This window comes from Neolamprologus brichardi, chromosome 23 (assembly GCF_056152115.1).
Source record: "Neolamprologus brichardi isolate AB-2024 chromosome 23, ASM5615211v1, whole genome shotgun sequence".
Lineage (NCBI taxonomy): Eukaryota > Metazoa > Chordata > Actinopteri > Cichliformes > Cichlidae > Neolamprologus > Neolamprologus brichardi.
Window position 1 is genome coordinate 38,016,812 of NC_142125.1, and position 14,566 is coordinate 38,031,377.

At 41.0% G+C, this 14,566-nt stretch overlaps 2 protein-coding genes across 2 annotated transcripts; one reads left to right on the top strand and one right to left on the bottom strand.

Annotated features, from left to right (window-relative positions):
* On the bottom strand, positions 1-3,725 carry alg11 (ALG11 alpha-1,2-mannosyltransferase). Its single transcript, XM_006804960.2, has 5 exons — positions 3,589-3,725; positions 1,861-2,082; positions 1,406-1,777; positions 736-1,301; positions 1-648 (listed from the first exon to the last, which is right to left on the bottom strand). Exons 1-5 carry the CDS (start codon positions 3,633-3,635, stop codon positions 365-367), a joined length of 1,491 nt encoding a protein of 496 aa, XP_006805023.2. The 5' UTR covers positions 3,636-3,725; the 3' UTR covers positions 1-364.
* Positions 3,726-3,963: 238 nt separating this feature from the next.
* On the top strand, positions 3,964-8,912 carry cpb2 (carboxypeptidase B2 (plasma)). The gene is made up of 11 exons (XM_006804959.3): positions 3,964-4,124; positions 4,358-4,433; positions 4,518-4,642; positions 4,729-4,837; positions 5,766-5,867; positions 6,313-6,417; positions 7,324-7,434; positions 7,517-7,613; positions 7,974-8,176; positions 8,274-8,358; positions 8,437-8,912. The coding sequence occupies exons 1-11, from the start codon at positions 4,048-4,050 to the stop codon at positions 8,646-8,648; spliced, it is 1,302 nt and encodes a 433-aa protein (XP_006805022.2). The 5' UTR covers positions 3,964-4,047; the 3' UTR covers positions 8,649-8,912.
* The last annotated feature ends 5,654 nt before the right edge of the window (positions 8,913-14,566 follow it).

A 14,566-nucleotide genomic window follows, 5' to 3' on the forward strand; every position in this document is an offset into this window, starting at 1 on the left:
AACATTTTCATTACTTACATTAAGATTTATTATCTGAGTCATATTCACGTTTTATGGGAATGACTTTGATCCTTGAGTGGAGCAGTGTGCTCAAAACATCACTTAGTTTTGTTGTTTTGTGGGTTTTTCACCCCAAATTAGAGCCTTCAGTTGTTCTGATTCAAACTTTATTCTCTCTCATTTCTACTTTTAGGAGAAATCCTGGAACTAACCTTTCAATACCTGTGTTTGGGAGTCTTTTATCCACAGCTCTCTGCGTGAGCACATGACTGATCTGCAGCTCTAAGTGCGTCAGAGGAAAGGTGCTCCAAGTATCAAACATCACGACACGTGCACAAACACACATGTAGAATAATTCCTCCTCTCATCGCTCGAGCGTTCCTATGAGTGGCTCAACAGCGGCTAGAAAGCAGGCTTCAAACTCCTGATCTGAGAAGCGAGCCACAGACTGACGCGCGTTGCGCCTGATCTGCAGGCGGCTGGTTGACGGCATAGCCAGAATCCTTTGGATGGCTTCTGCATAGCCGTCCTCGTCATCAGCAAGAAAGCCAGTCTGACCCCCCTCAAAAGGTACAACAATGTCCAACTTGGGGCCGCCAGACTTGTGAGCCAGAATCACCTTCCCTGCTGCCATACACTCCACGACACCTAGGAGGGGGGAAAAAGAGAAAGAAGTTGGATATTTTCAAGAAAATCCCGTTTTAAAATAGACATTATATCAAACGGATTGATTACCTATTCCAAAGTGTTCATTCCACATGGTATGAAGTCCAATTGTAGCTTCCTCCATCTCTCTCTTCAGCTCCTCAAAGGGTACGTTCAGCTTAAACTCCACCCTGTCAGCCACGCCCAGCTCCTGGCACAGCCCCCTCAACATGAGCACTCTGTCTTCATCTTCCTGGTTCCTGCATCCACCAATCAGAACCAACTTCAGCGCCTCTCTTCCCCCTAACCCCTCCCTCCTCCTATCAAGCACCTTTTTAAAGGCTCGAATCTGCAGCCGGTGGTCTTTCTCCGGCCTGAACTGCCCAATAGAAATGATCGAGTGGCACTTCCTGTCCCCGTCCTCTTCGAGCGGGATGTCTGTGAAAGCGCTGACGTCACAGGGCGGGTAGACCACACAGGTGCGGTTGGGGGAGCGCCACAGTGATAGGATATGATCGAGGGTCCAGGAGGAGTTGACCATGATCAGGTCACTGCAGGAGCCGGCCATGCCGTAGAGCAGGGCGAAGAGACAGTAGTAGACCACCTTAAAGGCACTCAGGAAGAGGCTGTTGGAGATGTAGTCTGGGTTGTTGAACCTGAGACATTAACAGTGTGAGACGGTTAGAAAACAGCTGTTTAAAAATTAATTAATTAATTAAGAACACAATCAGTTAACGTGCTCTTTGAACACAGCGTATACCTGGGGTTTCTCTCTCTGACTACAGAGAGCATGTCAGTGCTGATGGTGGGGTAGTGAACATAGCTAGCCACGCTGCAGCCTCCCAGGTAGCGGAACAGAGGCAGAGTAAAGGCATAACCCATGGAGTCGATGTAAATGTCTGGAACAAACTCTGTCAGTGCCTCCCACCCCAGGAAGACAGATCCCACGCTCTGTCCCAGCAGGGTGAAGTGAGGAAACAGTCCGGGCTCCACGAGCAGCCGGTGCCTCAGGAACACAAAGTGAACCGGGCGGGGGAGCAGGATGTTGAAGCGACGTCGCGCTCCCTCCAGAATCTGCTGGCCTGTCACCCCCAGGTCCCCTGTGTACACCACAAAATTGATGTCTGCATACCTGTGGAGACATCGAGGTCTTTTATGACTTTTGAGAATCACCTTAAAATTGTGCAGGAAAAGCAAAAAGACACTCAGCTCTACCTGTTCTGCAGCGCTCTGATAGCACACCAAAGCACCCTCTCTCCTCCTCCCCCAGCATTACAGTAAGGGTGAAAGAAGGCCACGGTGGGACGTCCGTCCCTTGCTCGCCGCACAGTCCTGTTGCTCTGCAGCCAGAAACGCACTGCCAGCACCAGCAGGACCAGGACAGCAACAAGCAGAACACAGAGGAACAGCAGGGGCAGCAACAACTTCCACAGTAAACTGAAAAACATGGGTAGAAAATGCTGAGTAGTTCTGTTAACCTGGGTTATAATTCATAAACACACTGAAGATGAAGCTTTAGAGAAAGAAGCAGAAGGGAAAATACATCCAGGAGATAGAGAAGACAATACATGGTAAAATCCACAAAGAAAAAGACATCAGAAAACAAGGTATAAACCTTTGTGCAAGAGAAGCTGAAACCCACACAGGGACATGGAGAGCATTCAAACCACACAGAAAGGCTCCAGCTGTGACGTGACAGTGCTAACCCCTCCACCGCCATGCTCTCTTGTCTGCGTCAAGGCACTCTGTGACCCCTGTATGACCCCTGTTTCTTTTATGCACCATGTATGATCATGATATTACTTTACACTGTTTGAAGATTTCCCAATGAAAAGCAGGTTCTGTGGGAACCTGAGCAAATGTGAAACACAGGCAGTTCTCGCGATAGTGTCAAGGTGTTTTGCCATAAAGTGATAAAGTCTTTCTTTGTTTACCTTTGGTTAGTCAACGGGATTTACAAAGGGGTTATATATAAAATGAAAAAATAAATAAGTATCTTTATAACCCTGCATTATTGTAACTATATTATAATCAATCCAGTTCTTTTTAGACAACTTGATACAACTGTGAAAAACGCATTGTTTTTAATGTCAATGAGACTTGACTTTGCAGGAAGTATATGATTGCAGCATCTACCTTGTATCAGGAATGTTTTTTTCTGGCTCAAAATGATTTGACATCATTAATGAGATATGTTTGGTTTATATTTTTTGGCAGGCAATCACTTTTTAGAACAACAGGTTCTTCTCGACCTCTGTCACTATTAACCCGCTGGTGGAGCTAAAATTCAACAGATATGGGTCAAATTTAACCCGGAAGAGCCTCAGTATAGAAAAAAAATGTAGCACACGTAATTTACTTTTTTTAAAATTCTTCTTTTTTTGTATTTTGGGGTTAGTTTAAGAAATAACATCAAATTTGAAGTTAAAGAAATGACGTTTAGGTTGTTTTTACTGCTATCAAATGTCAAAACAGGTCAAATTTGACGCGAACAGTTTTATGGGGGTTAAAGAAACCGTGTTACATATTTATAATGAGTGTTCAACTTGCATTACATTTTTAAATAAGGTTAATATAATATATTGTTATCATTAAAGCTTATTAAAAAAATCTTATTGGATTAAATAACTGTCCACCAGTCCCCTTTTGGATTTTATAGAGACGTTATATTATATTATTAACAAACCGGACACCCCCCCGGTCTGTGCACATACATTTCCCCCCGTACAGGGAAATTAGCTCAACAGCTAAATAACCAGAGCTTTGTGCAATATTTCACCGCTCTTAATCGTTTCTGTCTTTGACCAAAGATCGTCTCTGCTACTACAGCACTAGCAGCAGCACCCGAAAAGAAAACGACACAAGCTAACTCGGTTTCCCCACGCGACCGTTTATCCTGTTATCCCGGCTTGAGCGCGTGCTTTAAAAACAAATATATCCTACCTTGTTAACTCACACAAATAGTGGGCCAGCTGATCGTGGGCCGACATCTTGGCAATGGAAATTTAACAACACATCACAAAAATCGCTTCCACTTTCCCCCTATGCTGTTTTCTTCCCGTTCCCCCCCCACGTGAACCTCAAACTCTATAGTATTTCCCTTTTATCTGGCGCCACCCAGAGGCGAGGAGGTGTTACGCCTACTATTAAAAAGAAGAAGCGTAGAGCTGACGTAACTTTAGACTTTTGCGATTTGTACTACAAAAGTTGATAAAGTTGTTTACAATTTAACAGTAGCAGTTAACTAAGCAGAGGGCTCTGGCTCAGCTGACCCGTGCCCTTGTTCTTCTCTAAAAGTAAAGTTCAACTTCTAAATAAACACAGTTTCAATCAATATCGTCTCCCTGCCCTCATACTTTGAGCGGATCTCTGCCTTTTCCATTCCAGCTGGACCCTGACATCATGTCGACTCCTTTGATTTGGTTTGTTTTCATGAATTTGAGCATACTACTGAAGCCAGGATACTGCACAGAAACAAGGTGAGACATCTTAGCAGAGATTTCTGTCTGTGGTTGTTTTGTTTTTTTTTGTTTTTTGTTTAGATTATAAGTCTTTACTCTCATTTTGAACCGTTTAAAAATGATTATGACACTCCTGTGTAAACACCTGCAACCATATTGTGACACATGCAAATACACTCCCTATGGGTAACCGAGTGAGATCGGTACTATATGGCTGTATGTGAACTGCATTTTTTATTTTTTAAATTTAGTGACCAAGTTCTATCGATCACCCCACAAACACAAGAACAAGTGGACATCTTGAGGAATGTATCCACACACTATGAGGTAGGCATTAAAGTTGAGTGATCATACACCTGTAATGTTTTGTTTTTACTTCTGTGATTCATTACATCAGATATTTTCTCACAGACAGTCCTGTGGCAGCCTGTTTCAAATGAGTACATCAGTACACAAGTGCAGGTCCACCTCTATGTCCCTGCAAACAGCTCTGTGACAGTCAAGGCTATACTGCAGAAACATGGCATAACACACAAGTATGCTGCTTAATGCACACCATTCACTAAGCATCGGGTCACATTTCATTCCAAGTGAATCATTTGTGTTTGCATGTTTATTTTAGGGTCTTACTGGCTAATCCTAATGTGCTGACCGAAATGCAGATGAAGAATGACTCCACTGACCCACGAAGCGGCTCAACTTTTTATGAGAGATATCACACCCTTGAGGAGGTATACATTTCCTATTTAAAAGAATGAGATTGAAAGGAGTCCTGATGTGCTCATTTTCAGCTCTGTAGTTTTGTTTTCAGCCTCTGTAATCCCTATCAGTCTTATTCTGGGCCTTGGTGCTCCCCATTGGTTCATCACTTAACTCCACCCCATCCATTTCAATTCAATTCAATTTTATTTATATAGCGCCAAATCACAACAAATGTCGCCTCAAGACGCTTCATAGATACAGAGAAAAGCCCAACAATCATATGACCCCCTATGAGCAAGCACTTTGGCGACAGTGGGAAGGAAAAACTCCCTTTTAACAGGAAGAAACCTCCGGCAGAACCAGGCCCCATCTTTGTATGGGGCTTACGCCAGCTTTCTTCTGGTTGGCTGCCCCATGTGAACAAAAGATTTGAATGGCAGGTGGGTGGAGTTCACAGCCAGAGCTGTGACCATTAGTGATGTGCGATACTGCAAATTTTGGTATCGATCCGATACCAAGTAAATCAAGAGCAGTATTGCCGATACCAACTTTTAACCTATAAAGGTTATGCAGGGGAGAGCAGCGTGTCATGATTTATGTGCTGAATCATTGTACATTTGCCAAATAGTTTAGAGGGATACAGTGAGGTTAGGTTAATTGGTGATTCTAAATTGCCCATAGGTGTAAATGTCAGTGTGAATGATCTCTTCTTGGTAGCCCTGCGATAGATTGGCGAGCTGTCCAGAGTGTCCCCTGCCTCTTGGCCTAAGACAGGTTGGATAGACAGTTCGGATTGGATGAATAATAAGTCCGCTTTAAGCATGTTTAGTGATGATGATGATGCCACAGCCACCGTTTATCACAGAGCTGTTGTTTTAGATTACATGGAAATGCACAGCTACCCTGTATGTTATACGATATTACAGCTTACAACCACGTACGCCGTCTCCATTGTAGATTTATGACTGGATTAACAGAACTGCACAAGACAACCCCAGAACAGTCAAAGCCATCCTTATTGGTTCTTCATACGAGAAGCGGCCGCTATACGTTCTCAAGGTAAAGCTGCATCCGTCAACTTGAACTTGTAGGAATGATAAGACTGTCCCATATTTACAAAACAGAAAGTTTTTGTTCATTCACAGAAAATAGATCATAGTAAAAACCCAGGAACATTTCTGTCATTTCATTGATTATCTATTACTTAATTACTTTGGTGTCGTTAAGAAAATGCAGTTAAAAGTCTAAAATGTCTGCCCTCCATCAGATTTTCCAAAGCCATCCAGTGGGCTGGGTTGGAGTCTTTTGCTGGGCTAATTTTGGCCCGCGAACCTTATATTTAACACTCACTGACTTTTCTTTTTACTCTTTGTACACTTTTAGGGGTAAATAATCAACATTGTTTATCCCATTAGACATACTTTAAGCTGTAAAGTGTTCAGTGTTGACAGCTCAGTTTACTTCCTGAGCACAGACTCATGTGTATGGCCTCTTTTTTCCTCAGCTGTCTTTCAATGACAGGCCAAATAGGAAAGCCATGTGGATTGACTGTGGGATCCACGCAAGAGAGTGGATCTCTCCGGCTTTCTGCTTGTGGTTTGTGCACCACGTGAGTCCAACTGAGCTGCGGTGTCTGTGTTTGTTCTCTGTAATCGATTACATTTGTTTGTTTGTCTGTCTGTTTTTTTGTTAGCAGTTTGTAGTCACCACAGTGTTCAAGATATCATTTTCAAATTTTGTTTGATGGTAGATACCAGTAACAGCTCAAAATGATTTAATTTTGGTGCTAATCTGGTCAACCCCACAATCACACCAAAGGTGAAAGACATTCAAAACTGTATATTACCCACAGCTTCTTATGGATCACAACAATACATTATCTTATCTTATAGAAGCCAAAGTTCCAATCAACTAAAAACTAACCATTTTAGTATGTACTGTGTCAAGGTCATAGGTCAGGATCACGTCAAATGAAGCTTTATGAAAAAGCTTTAGTTTCCACTGGATCATCCCCAAACGTAAAGCAACATATTAAGACGTATAACTTCACAATGACAGAAAAAGACTAATACACTATACCAGCGGTCTCCAACCTTTTTTGCGCCACGGACCGGTTTATGCCCGACAATATTTTCATGGACCGGCCTTTAAGGTGTTGCAGATAAATACAACAAAATAAAACTAGGACTGGTTTATTTAAAAAGAAGATTTATTCATAACACACGTGAAAAAACCCAGGAAAACAGAGTTAACGATAAAAACGATAACAAAATAAGCCTCAACTCTCGCGGCCCGGTACCAAACGACTCACGGACCGGTACCGGTCCGAGGCCCGGGGGTTGGGGACCGCTGCACTACACTAGATTTCCATATTGACAATGCTGACATCAAACTTTATTTTAGCCATTGCCTTTGATAGGGAGTTGAGCTCTCTAAATGCTCTTTGTTGTAAATGCAATGGAGTCTGCTCTCTCTCGGAGCAGTTTCACTGAACGCTCTGCCGTCTGTCCGTCAGTCTTTGTCATTTTATCAGCAAAACACGGAAATTACTCGCATCCTGGACAGCATGGATGTCTACGTCCTGCCTGTGATGAATCCTGATGGATACAAATACACGTGGACGGCAGTAAGAACTCAGAATCATTTTTTCAATGTAAAAGAAGTCATTTTAAATAGATGTATGATTTTTCCTTATTTATATTTTTCAGATTAAGAGAAGGTGGTGGAGGAAGAACCGTTCCATCAGTAATTCGGGTTTTTGCGTTGGCGTTGACCTCAACAGAAACTTTGATGTCGATTGGGGCAGTAAGTTTTCCTTTCCCTTTTTTTTTCTCATGTATGGACGCACTCGTTGATCATGCAAGGGTCTCTGTAGCTTCCACAAGGTCACATACAATACTTGAAATGTGCAATTCACTTGTATTTTTATTTTTATTTTTATTCCTATTTATTCTATTTATCCCCTTTGTATATTTTATCTATATATGTCTTTGTATTTATATATGTGTGTGTATATATATATATATATATATAATATTCTTAACTCTGTAACTTCTGTCGGTGCTGTGCTTTTTTGGAAAACAAATTTCCCAGAGGAACCCACCCGAGGGATGAATAAAGTTTTATCTAATCTAATCTATCTAATCATGTCGCTTTTGTGCCCAGTTAAGGGATCCTCTCAAAATCCTTGTGAGGAAATCAACTGCGGGCCGTTTCCTGAGTCTGAGCCCGAGACGCAGGCTGTGGCCAACTTCTTGCGCAGACACAAGAACATAGTTCAACTCTACATCACCATCCACTCCTACTCCCAGATGCTCATCTTCCCATATTCCTACACCTTTGATCAAGCGGAGAACCACAACGATTTGGTGAGTAGTCTGGATGATCCACGAGTCTATCCAACAGCAGTGAAAGACTTATTCAGCTGTTGTGTCTAAACCTCTGTGAACACACATTGTTCATAAGCTTGAGATGGTCCAAGAAGCTGCCCAGAGGATCAAACGACATTACAGGAACACCTACACATATGGTCCTGGAGCAGCCACATTATGTAAGACAGCCTTTTTTCTTTTTCTTTTTTTAAAGCAAAGTCACTGTGTGAGTGTGAGTGTTTCTATTCTTTCTTCAGACCCATCATCTGGCGGCTCTGACGACTGGGCGCACAAACTTGGCATCAAATACTCCTTTACGTTTGAGCTCCAGGACCGTGGGGAATACGGCTTCCTGTTACCACCTTCTCACATATCCGGGGCCTGCAACGAAGCGCTGCTTGCGGTCAAGACCGTTGGTGTCAAGGTTTTGGAGAAAACACAAGCTCCAGCAAACCATCACACGACCTAAGCACTTTTGTGATTGTAATTAAACAAATTTTTAGTTTCACTTGAGGATCAGCTAACTTGTAACCTGTGTTCAGCACAGCTGTTATTTGTGGTATTTCTGTTTCTGGAGTCCTCTAACATAACGTCTGTCTTGCAGAGATTGAGTGGAACTGAAAATTATGGATCCAAAAACATTAGTTGACAGAAAAACTGTTTTAAAAGTAGAAAAAATAAGTAATGGTGTTAATGATGTACTTACCCTGAATAAAACATGATCCATAGGAAATCAACTTCTCTGTAATTTAATTTCATAATATGAAAAACACGTTTTCTTACTATTAATACTAATATTAATTTTATACCAATGTTTTAGTCTTTTAAAATGAAAGTATTTGTCATGGCAACCATGCCATCTTGCTATAATGCCACAATTTTCAAATTTAAATAGATTAGTCCAACTAAATAAGCTAAGGTCCTGTGACACCTTGGCTTATTTTAGACCTATTTCAAGATTTTTATCTTTATTGTCAATACAACAATATACACAGTATACAGCGTATTGAAATGCTGTTTCACCCCAAGCCCCTCGTGGTGCATTTATAAGAATGCGTGATAAACAAGGACAGGACAAAAGACAATACAAAGTGATCGTGTGCAGTTACAGTGAAGTGAGATGTTGTGCAGTTATTATTGAATACCAGGTTCAAGTGATGGTCAGGATATTGTGGACAAGACGAAACAAAGACATGTGCAAGATGTAAAATATGCAAATATAGCATTATGTAGAGAGGGGAGATGGGTGGGAGAGGGCCTCCAATGATCCTGTCTGCTGTCCTCACTAGCCGCTGCAGAGACTTCTTTCCCTGGTAAAAAATGGGAGGGTGGGAGGAAGCAGACTGGCCTTCTTCAGCTTCCGAAGAAAGTGAAGATGTTGTTGAGCTTTCTTCGTGATGGTGGTGGTCATCTGACATGTGCACACCCAAGAACTTCACATTGTTGACCATCTCAACAGCACATCCATTGATGTGCTGTTGACCATCTCAACAGCACATCCATTGATGTGAGGTGTGGGCCGCTGAGCTCTTCCTGAAGTATTTGATCTCCTCCCAACTTCTTTTTTTGCATATTTGTCACACTGAAATATTTCAAATCATCAAATAAATTTTGATATAAAACAAAGATAGCCCTAGTAAATATTAACTGTCATTAACTACATTTTAATTGAAGCTGAATTCAATTTCACTAGTCACACTCGGGCCTGATTACTACCAGACTTGTCGAATCAAGAAATCACTCACACAGAACATGTCTGACAAAGTGAAGTAGATCTCATAAAGCAATGCATCATACCACAATCTAAAGAAACAGATGAGTAAAGAAGTCACTGACATCTAGAATATCCACAAAGGATGGTGAAAACAACATGCATACAGGAATAAAGGCAGGGATTGAACCACCAATCTCCGGATCAGTAAATTATTTGCATGAAATATATGAATTACTCAGGGTTAGTTGTGTCTCAGGAGGAGAGCCACAGCCACATGTCTAGTGTCTGTGACGGTGTCTTCTCCCACGAGTGCGGACACTGGGGGCCTTGTGGGGTCTTCGGCGTCTGCGAATGGAGGAAAAGACCTTGTGTGTTACAGTTGCAGCAGGTACAGCTGTGATTATGAATATCCATTACAGTTGTCTGCATTTGGTCTGGATCGCTCCTACCTATGCAATTGCCCATTGTGTCATCTCCTTTTGTCCAAAACAGTAGTACCTGCTTCATGTCATGGGTTCTATTTATAAACTCACCTGGCAACTTTAGTGATGCCACTGATGTTGTTACTATTGGTGTGACACTATACATAATTTATGGCAGTATCTGAACTCTGGTGTAAATGAGGACACAGAGGGATGAAGGGTTTAGGTCATAGCTCCGCAAAGGATTACCGCTCACTCGCAGAAGAAACGCATGGCATTCTCCTGGCTACTCAGCATCCAGGCGATAGTTCCCGACTGACCGACGGGATCTCCCGCGCCCACACCGATGGTGGCTGGGATCACGGCGCCGTGGCACTGCGGAAAAGGCCTGTGTTTTTACCATCAGCGTGACATCACCGTGCTGCCTTTGCAGTTTTAAGGCCCAGGGAAACATGTCCACCTGCGCTCTGTGGCGGCCGTGACCACTGGCGGTAAGGAAAGGCTGCTCTTCATAGAGGACTCACGCTCGAGGAGACGTTTTCTGGTTAACTCCCAGAAGAGCCTCGGGAACTCTCATGTTGTCTTTGCATACGTCCACAACGGTATATTATCTAATCTTAGAAGAAACTGGAGATTTCCCGCATACCACCAGAGAGAGCCCAAGTGCCACTAGTGGTACGTGTACCACAGTTTGATAACCACTGGTCTAATTAAAGTTGCATCAAATAGTTTTTAAATAAAATATACCTCAGATGTCAATTCTGAGGCCAGACTAGATTTCTTTAAGATTTTAAAAGAGACATGGCATTTAAAAAAAATCACGATGACACTGCCTTTAAAGCAGCAGCTGAACGGCTTCCTAAAAGCTTTTCCCAAAGCTGAAGTCATGAATATTATATGTTAGCTGCTCAACATTAGTCTTGTAAACACATGAATATTCTGATAACACTACAGAAGAGAAGAAAATGTGTGGACTTCTATACGACTCAATAAGGCGTTTAGCTGTGGCCTTGATTATTTTATCCATCTCACTTCAGAATACACAAAAACTGTCAGATGTTTGATAGCGGTGACTATTATGTTTCAATCCAGAAGTGTTTTGGTGCAATTGCTGCATTCGCTGAAGATTCTCGTTACTAGAAAAAAGCTAAATTCACTGGCAATTTTCTTGACACCAATGTTTCTGACTTTCTTCGGCTTTCTTCCTCTGGGTTTTCAGAGGTTGGTGGTTGACTCTGACCCTCTGTGGGTATTAAAATGATGTATCAAATCATAGTATTTAAATTATTAATTCATGCAATTTAAAAACATTTAGTTATTTCACTATTAAAGTGTATAATGGTTTTATATGGCATGCCAAGAGTGCCAAAAGCCATTCATTAAATAATTAATTAAATGTATCATTTATTAATCACAAATGGGAATTAAAGTAATAAATAATTTTGTAATTATATTGTTAATTAATTAAAACATAATTTCCTTTAAATTAAAAGCACATTTAATTATTTCAGTTAACTATATCATGTTTCCCATATGGGGCATCAAGAATGCCAAAACAAAATAACTAAGTACGTTATTAATTAATTAATTAATTATGTGTGTCAATAGATAATTCATTTTGGAAACGCATGTATAAATCATTTATGAACTCACTTTTTGTGTGTGTGTGTGTGTGTGTGTGTGTGTGTGTGTGTGTGTGCCAGCAACATGTTTATTGAATAAATCCCCATTGACAGCATTAAAAGTCTTTATAAAATGAACAAGCTACCAAAGGCAAAATATTCCTAAGGCATTTCAGGACACCATTTGAAAATCATAGATTGCTATATATAGACTGCCAGTCAGAAGTTTGTATTTATAGGCAATGCTTATTGTAGCGAGGCTCAACGTGTTAATGCTAGCTTACTTTAATTAACAACACTGTCATATAAAAAGCTGGGGTGGCACTAGGGGTGGCAAGAGATTATAGATCCGCCCCTGTTTATGATCACTTTGAGAAAAAGATGTTTAGCTGGTGCTACTAAACTTTCAGAACAGAGCAAACTCCAGAAATAAAAACTGTATCTGATACACAGATGAGCATTATCACACCAGGAAGATCAGAAGAATCAGGCGGCTGGTGGAGAGACTCGAACACATCCTCAGACGCTGAAAGGCACAAAATCTGAGTCTGGAGCTGAGCTGTGAGCAGGTTTGTTACCAGCTGATGAACAAATCTTTAGTTTAATTCTCCCTGAAATGTAGAGAAAAGAGAGAGCAGAAAAGGTAAAGTTAGTTAGTTTATTACATTCAGAGAAGTATTTTAATATGTTTTGTTGATAAATGTTCTCTCAGCCTGTGGAAAGGCTTTCCATTGGCTGAGCACAGAGACTTTCTGTGACGTGATCTTCCACCAGTTTCGTCCCTGTTAACCTGTGGGTGTTGATTGGGTGACCAATTCCATCAACAGCCTGGGACGGTGGTATAATGCAGACCTCAACTTGAACAACTAAGCCAGAACATGGCTAATGACCTCAGGCGGATTAACAACACTGCACTCCCAGGGAAACTCAAGCTCTGGTGCTTCCAATTTGGGTTGTTACCCAGACTACTGTGGCCGCTGGCAATGTACGAGGTCTTGCTCAATCATGCCAATCGATTGTTCCTTATCGTCCTAATTAATTTCCTCTTATGGCAAATTAATGACACATTGGGAGGATTTGTGTTTATGTACAACTGTTTGAACTTTTGACCCCACACTTTCTTATAAATGGCTCCACAAGTCATTTAGACTATTATAAACACACAATGAGTTTCTCAGATCTTCCTGTTGTTGTGAGTAACATCAATCCAATGAGTACGGTCAAAGAAATTCATTTTAGGCAGGTGTAGTAAGGACTTCTTTGTGGAAAATATTACACTTGTGTGTATTGCTTGCGAATTCCACCAACTGTTCAGTGTCATTTGGCATGTTTAGTTCATCTTGGTCACAGACATGTAGAGTTAATCTATCTAGATTAGCTGTTGGATCACATTCGATGATTCCTTTTCTGCCTGGCAGCTGCCGACCGTGTTCATTTCCCTTGTAGTTCTTTGGCTGTTTAATGCTTAATGATGGGAAGGATTGTAGTAGGAGGTCTGTAACACAATGCTTCAGAAGCACTGTGTCGAGACTTGATTCGTTTGGCCACAGTCACGTAATCAGTGATGTCCAAAGTTTCATTTAGAAGGTAACTGCTTTGGTACCTGATTCAATGGTTCCTAAGGAAGTGAATCATTTGCAGGATTTTATTGTGGAGTGTTTTGATGGTGAGAGATAGCAAACTGCTGATCATTCTATTGAGAGATATGGAGCCAGCGAGGAAGAGAGGAGGTTCTGTCATGTGGGAGCATTTTGAGTTGATTTTGGCCAATCGGGTCAGTTTGCCAGCTTTCTGTTCTTGTTGTTTGCCTTTGTTTTGTACTTATTTTATCTGAAAATGTCTTAACAAAACATCTGCTTTTCATAATAAACATATCATCATTACATTGTTTTATTTTTTAAATAATCTTAAAATGTTATTCTACAAAATGTGCAGCAATTTAATTTGTTTATTCTTTTTTGGTGATAGTCTGTGGGACCCGGGAAGACCGCATACCTGCATCTCTACCAACTTCCATTGCAGTTTCTGTGCACTCCAGCCTCTTCTTCAGTCTGTTCCATGTTAGAGGATTTTCTCCAAGGCAGGAGAAATTATCTCCAAGAAAAGAAACAGACTCGACCATCGCACAGTGGAACAAATTCTCTTTCTAAATAAAAACCAAACAGGGTAACCTTAAATGCATCATGTTTTTACTTTACAAGTTCATAAACATTTTCCCTTTCCAGTTCACAATCAATTCTACTCCTAGGTCAAAAATATGTATAAGAAAAAAGGCCTAATATAATATTATTTATAAACCTACCTGGCCAGCTGTCCAGTGATTAACTGCATAAGTACATGGAGGCAGGACCTCACAGCAGAAGCATACTCCTTAATATGTTATACATTATTATATGTATATTGTATGTATTTTTCATCTATTGTATTTACAAAGATCAAGGAGTTACAAACAAAGAAAGACCACACCATGGCACATGCTTAAATAAGGAAAGTTAATTGATCAAATTTATTTATTAAAAAAATAGACATCATTTTTTCACCCAAAAAATACATGTTCAAAGCAACACAAGGTGGACCAATATCAGACAGAATTGTGAACTCCACTCTGTAGAGTAGGCAGTCATAATGA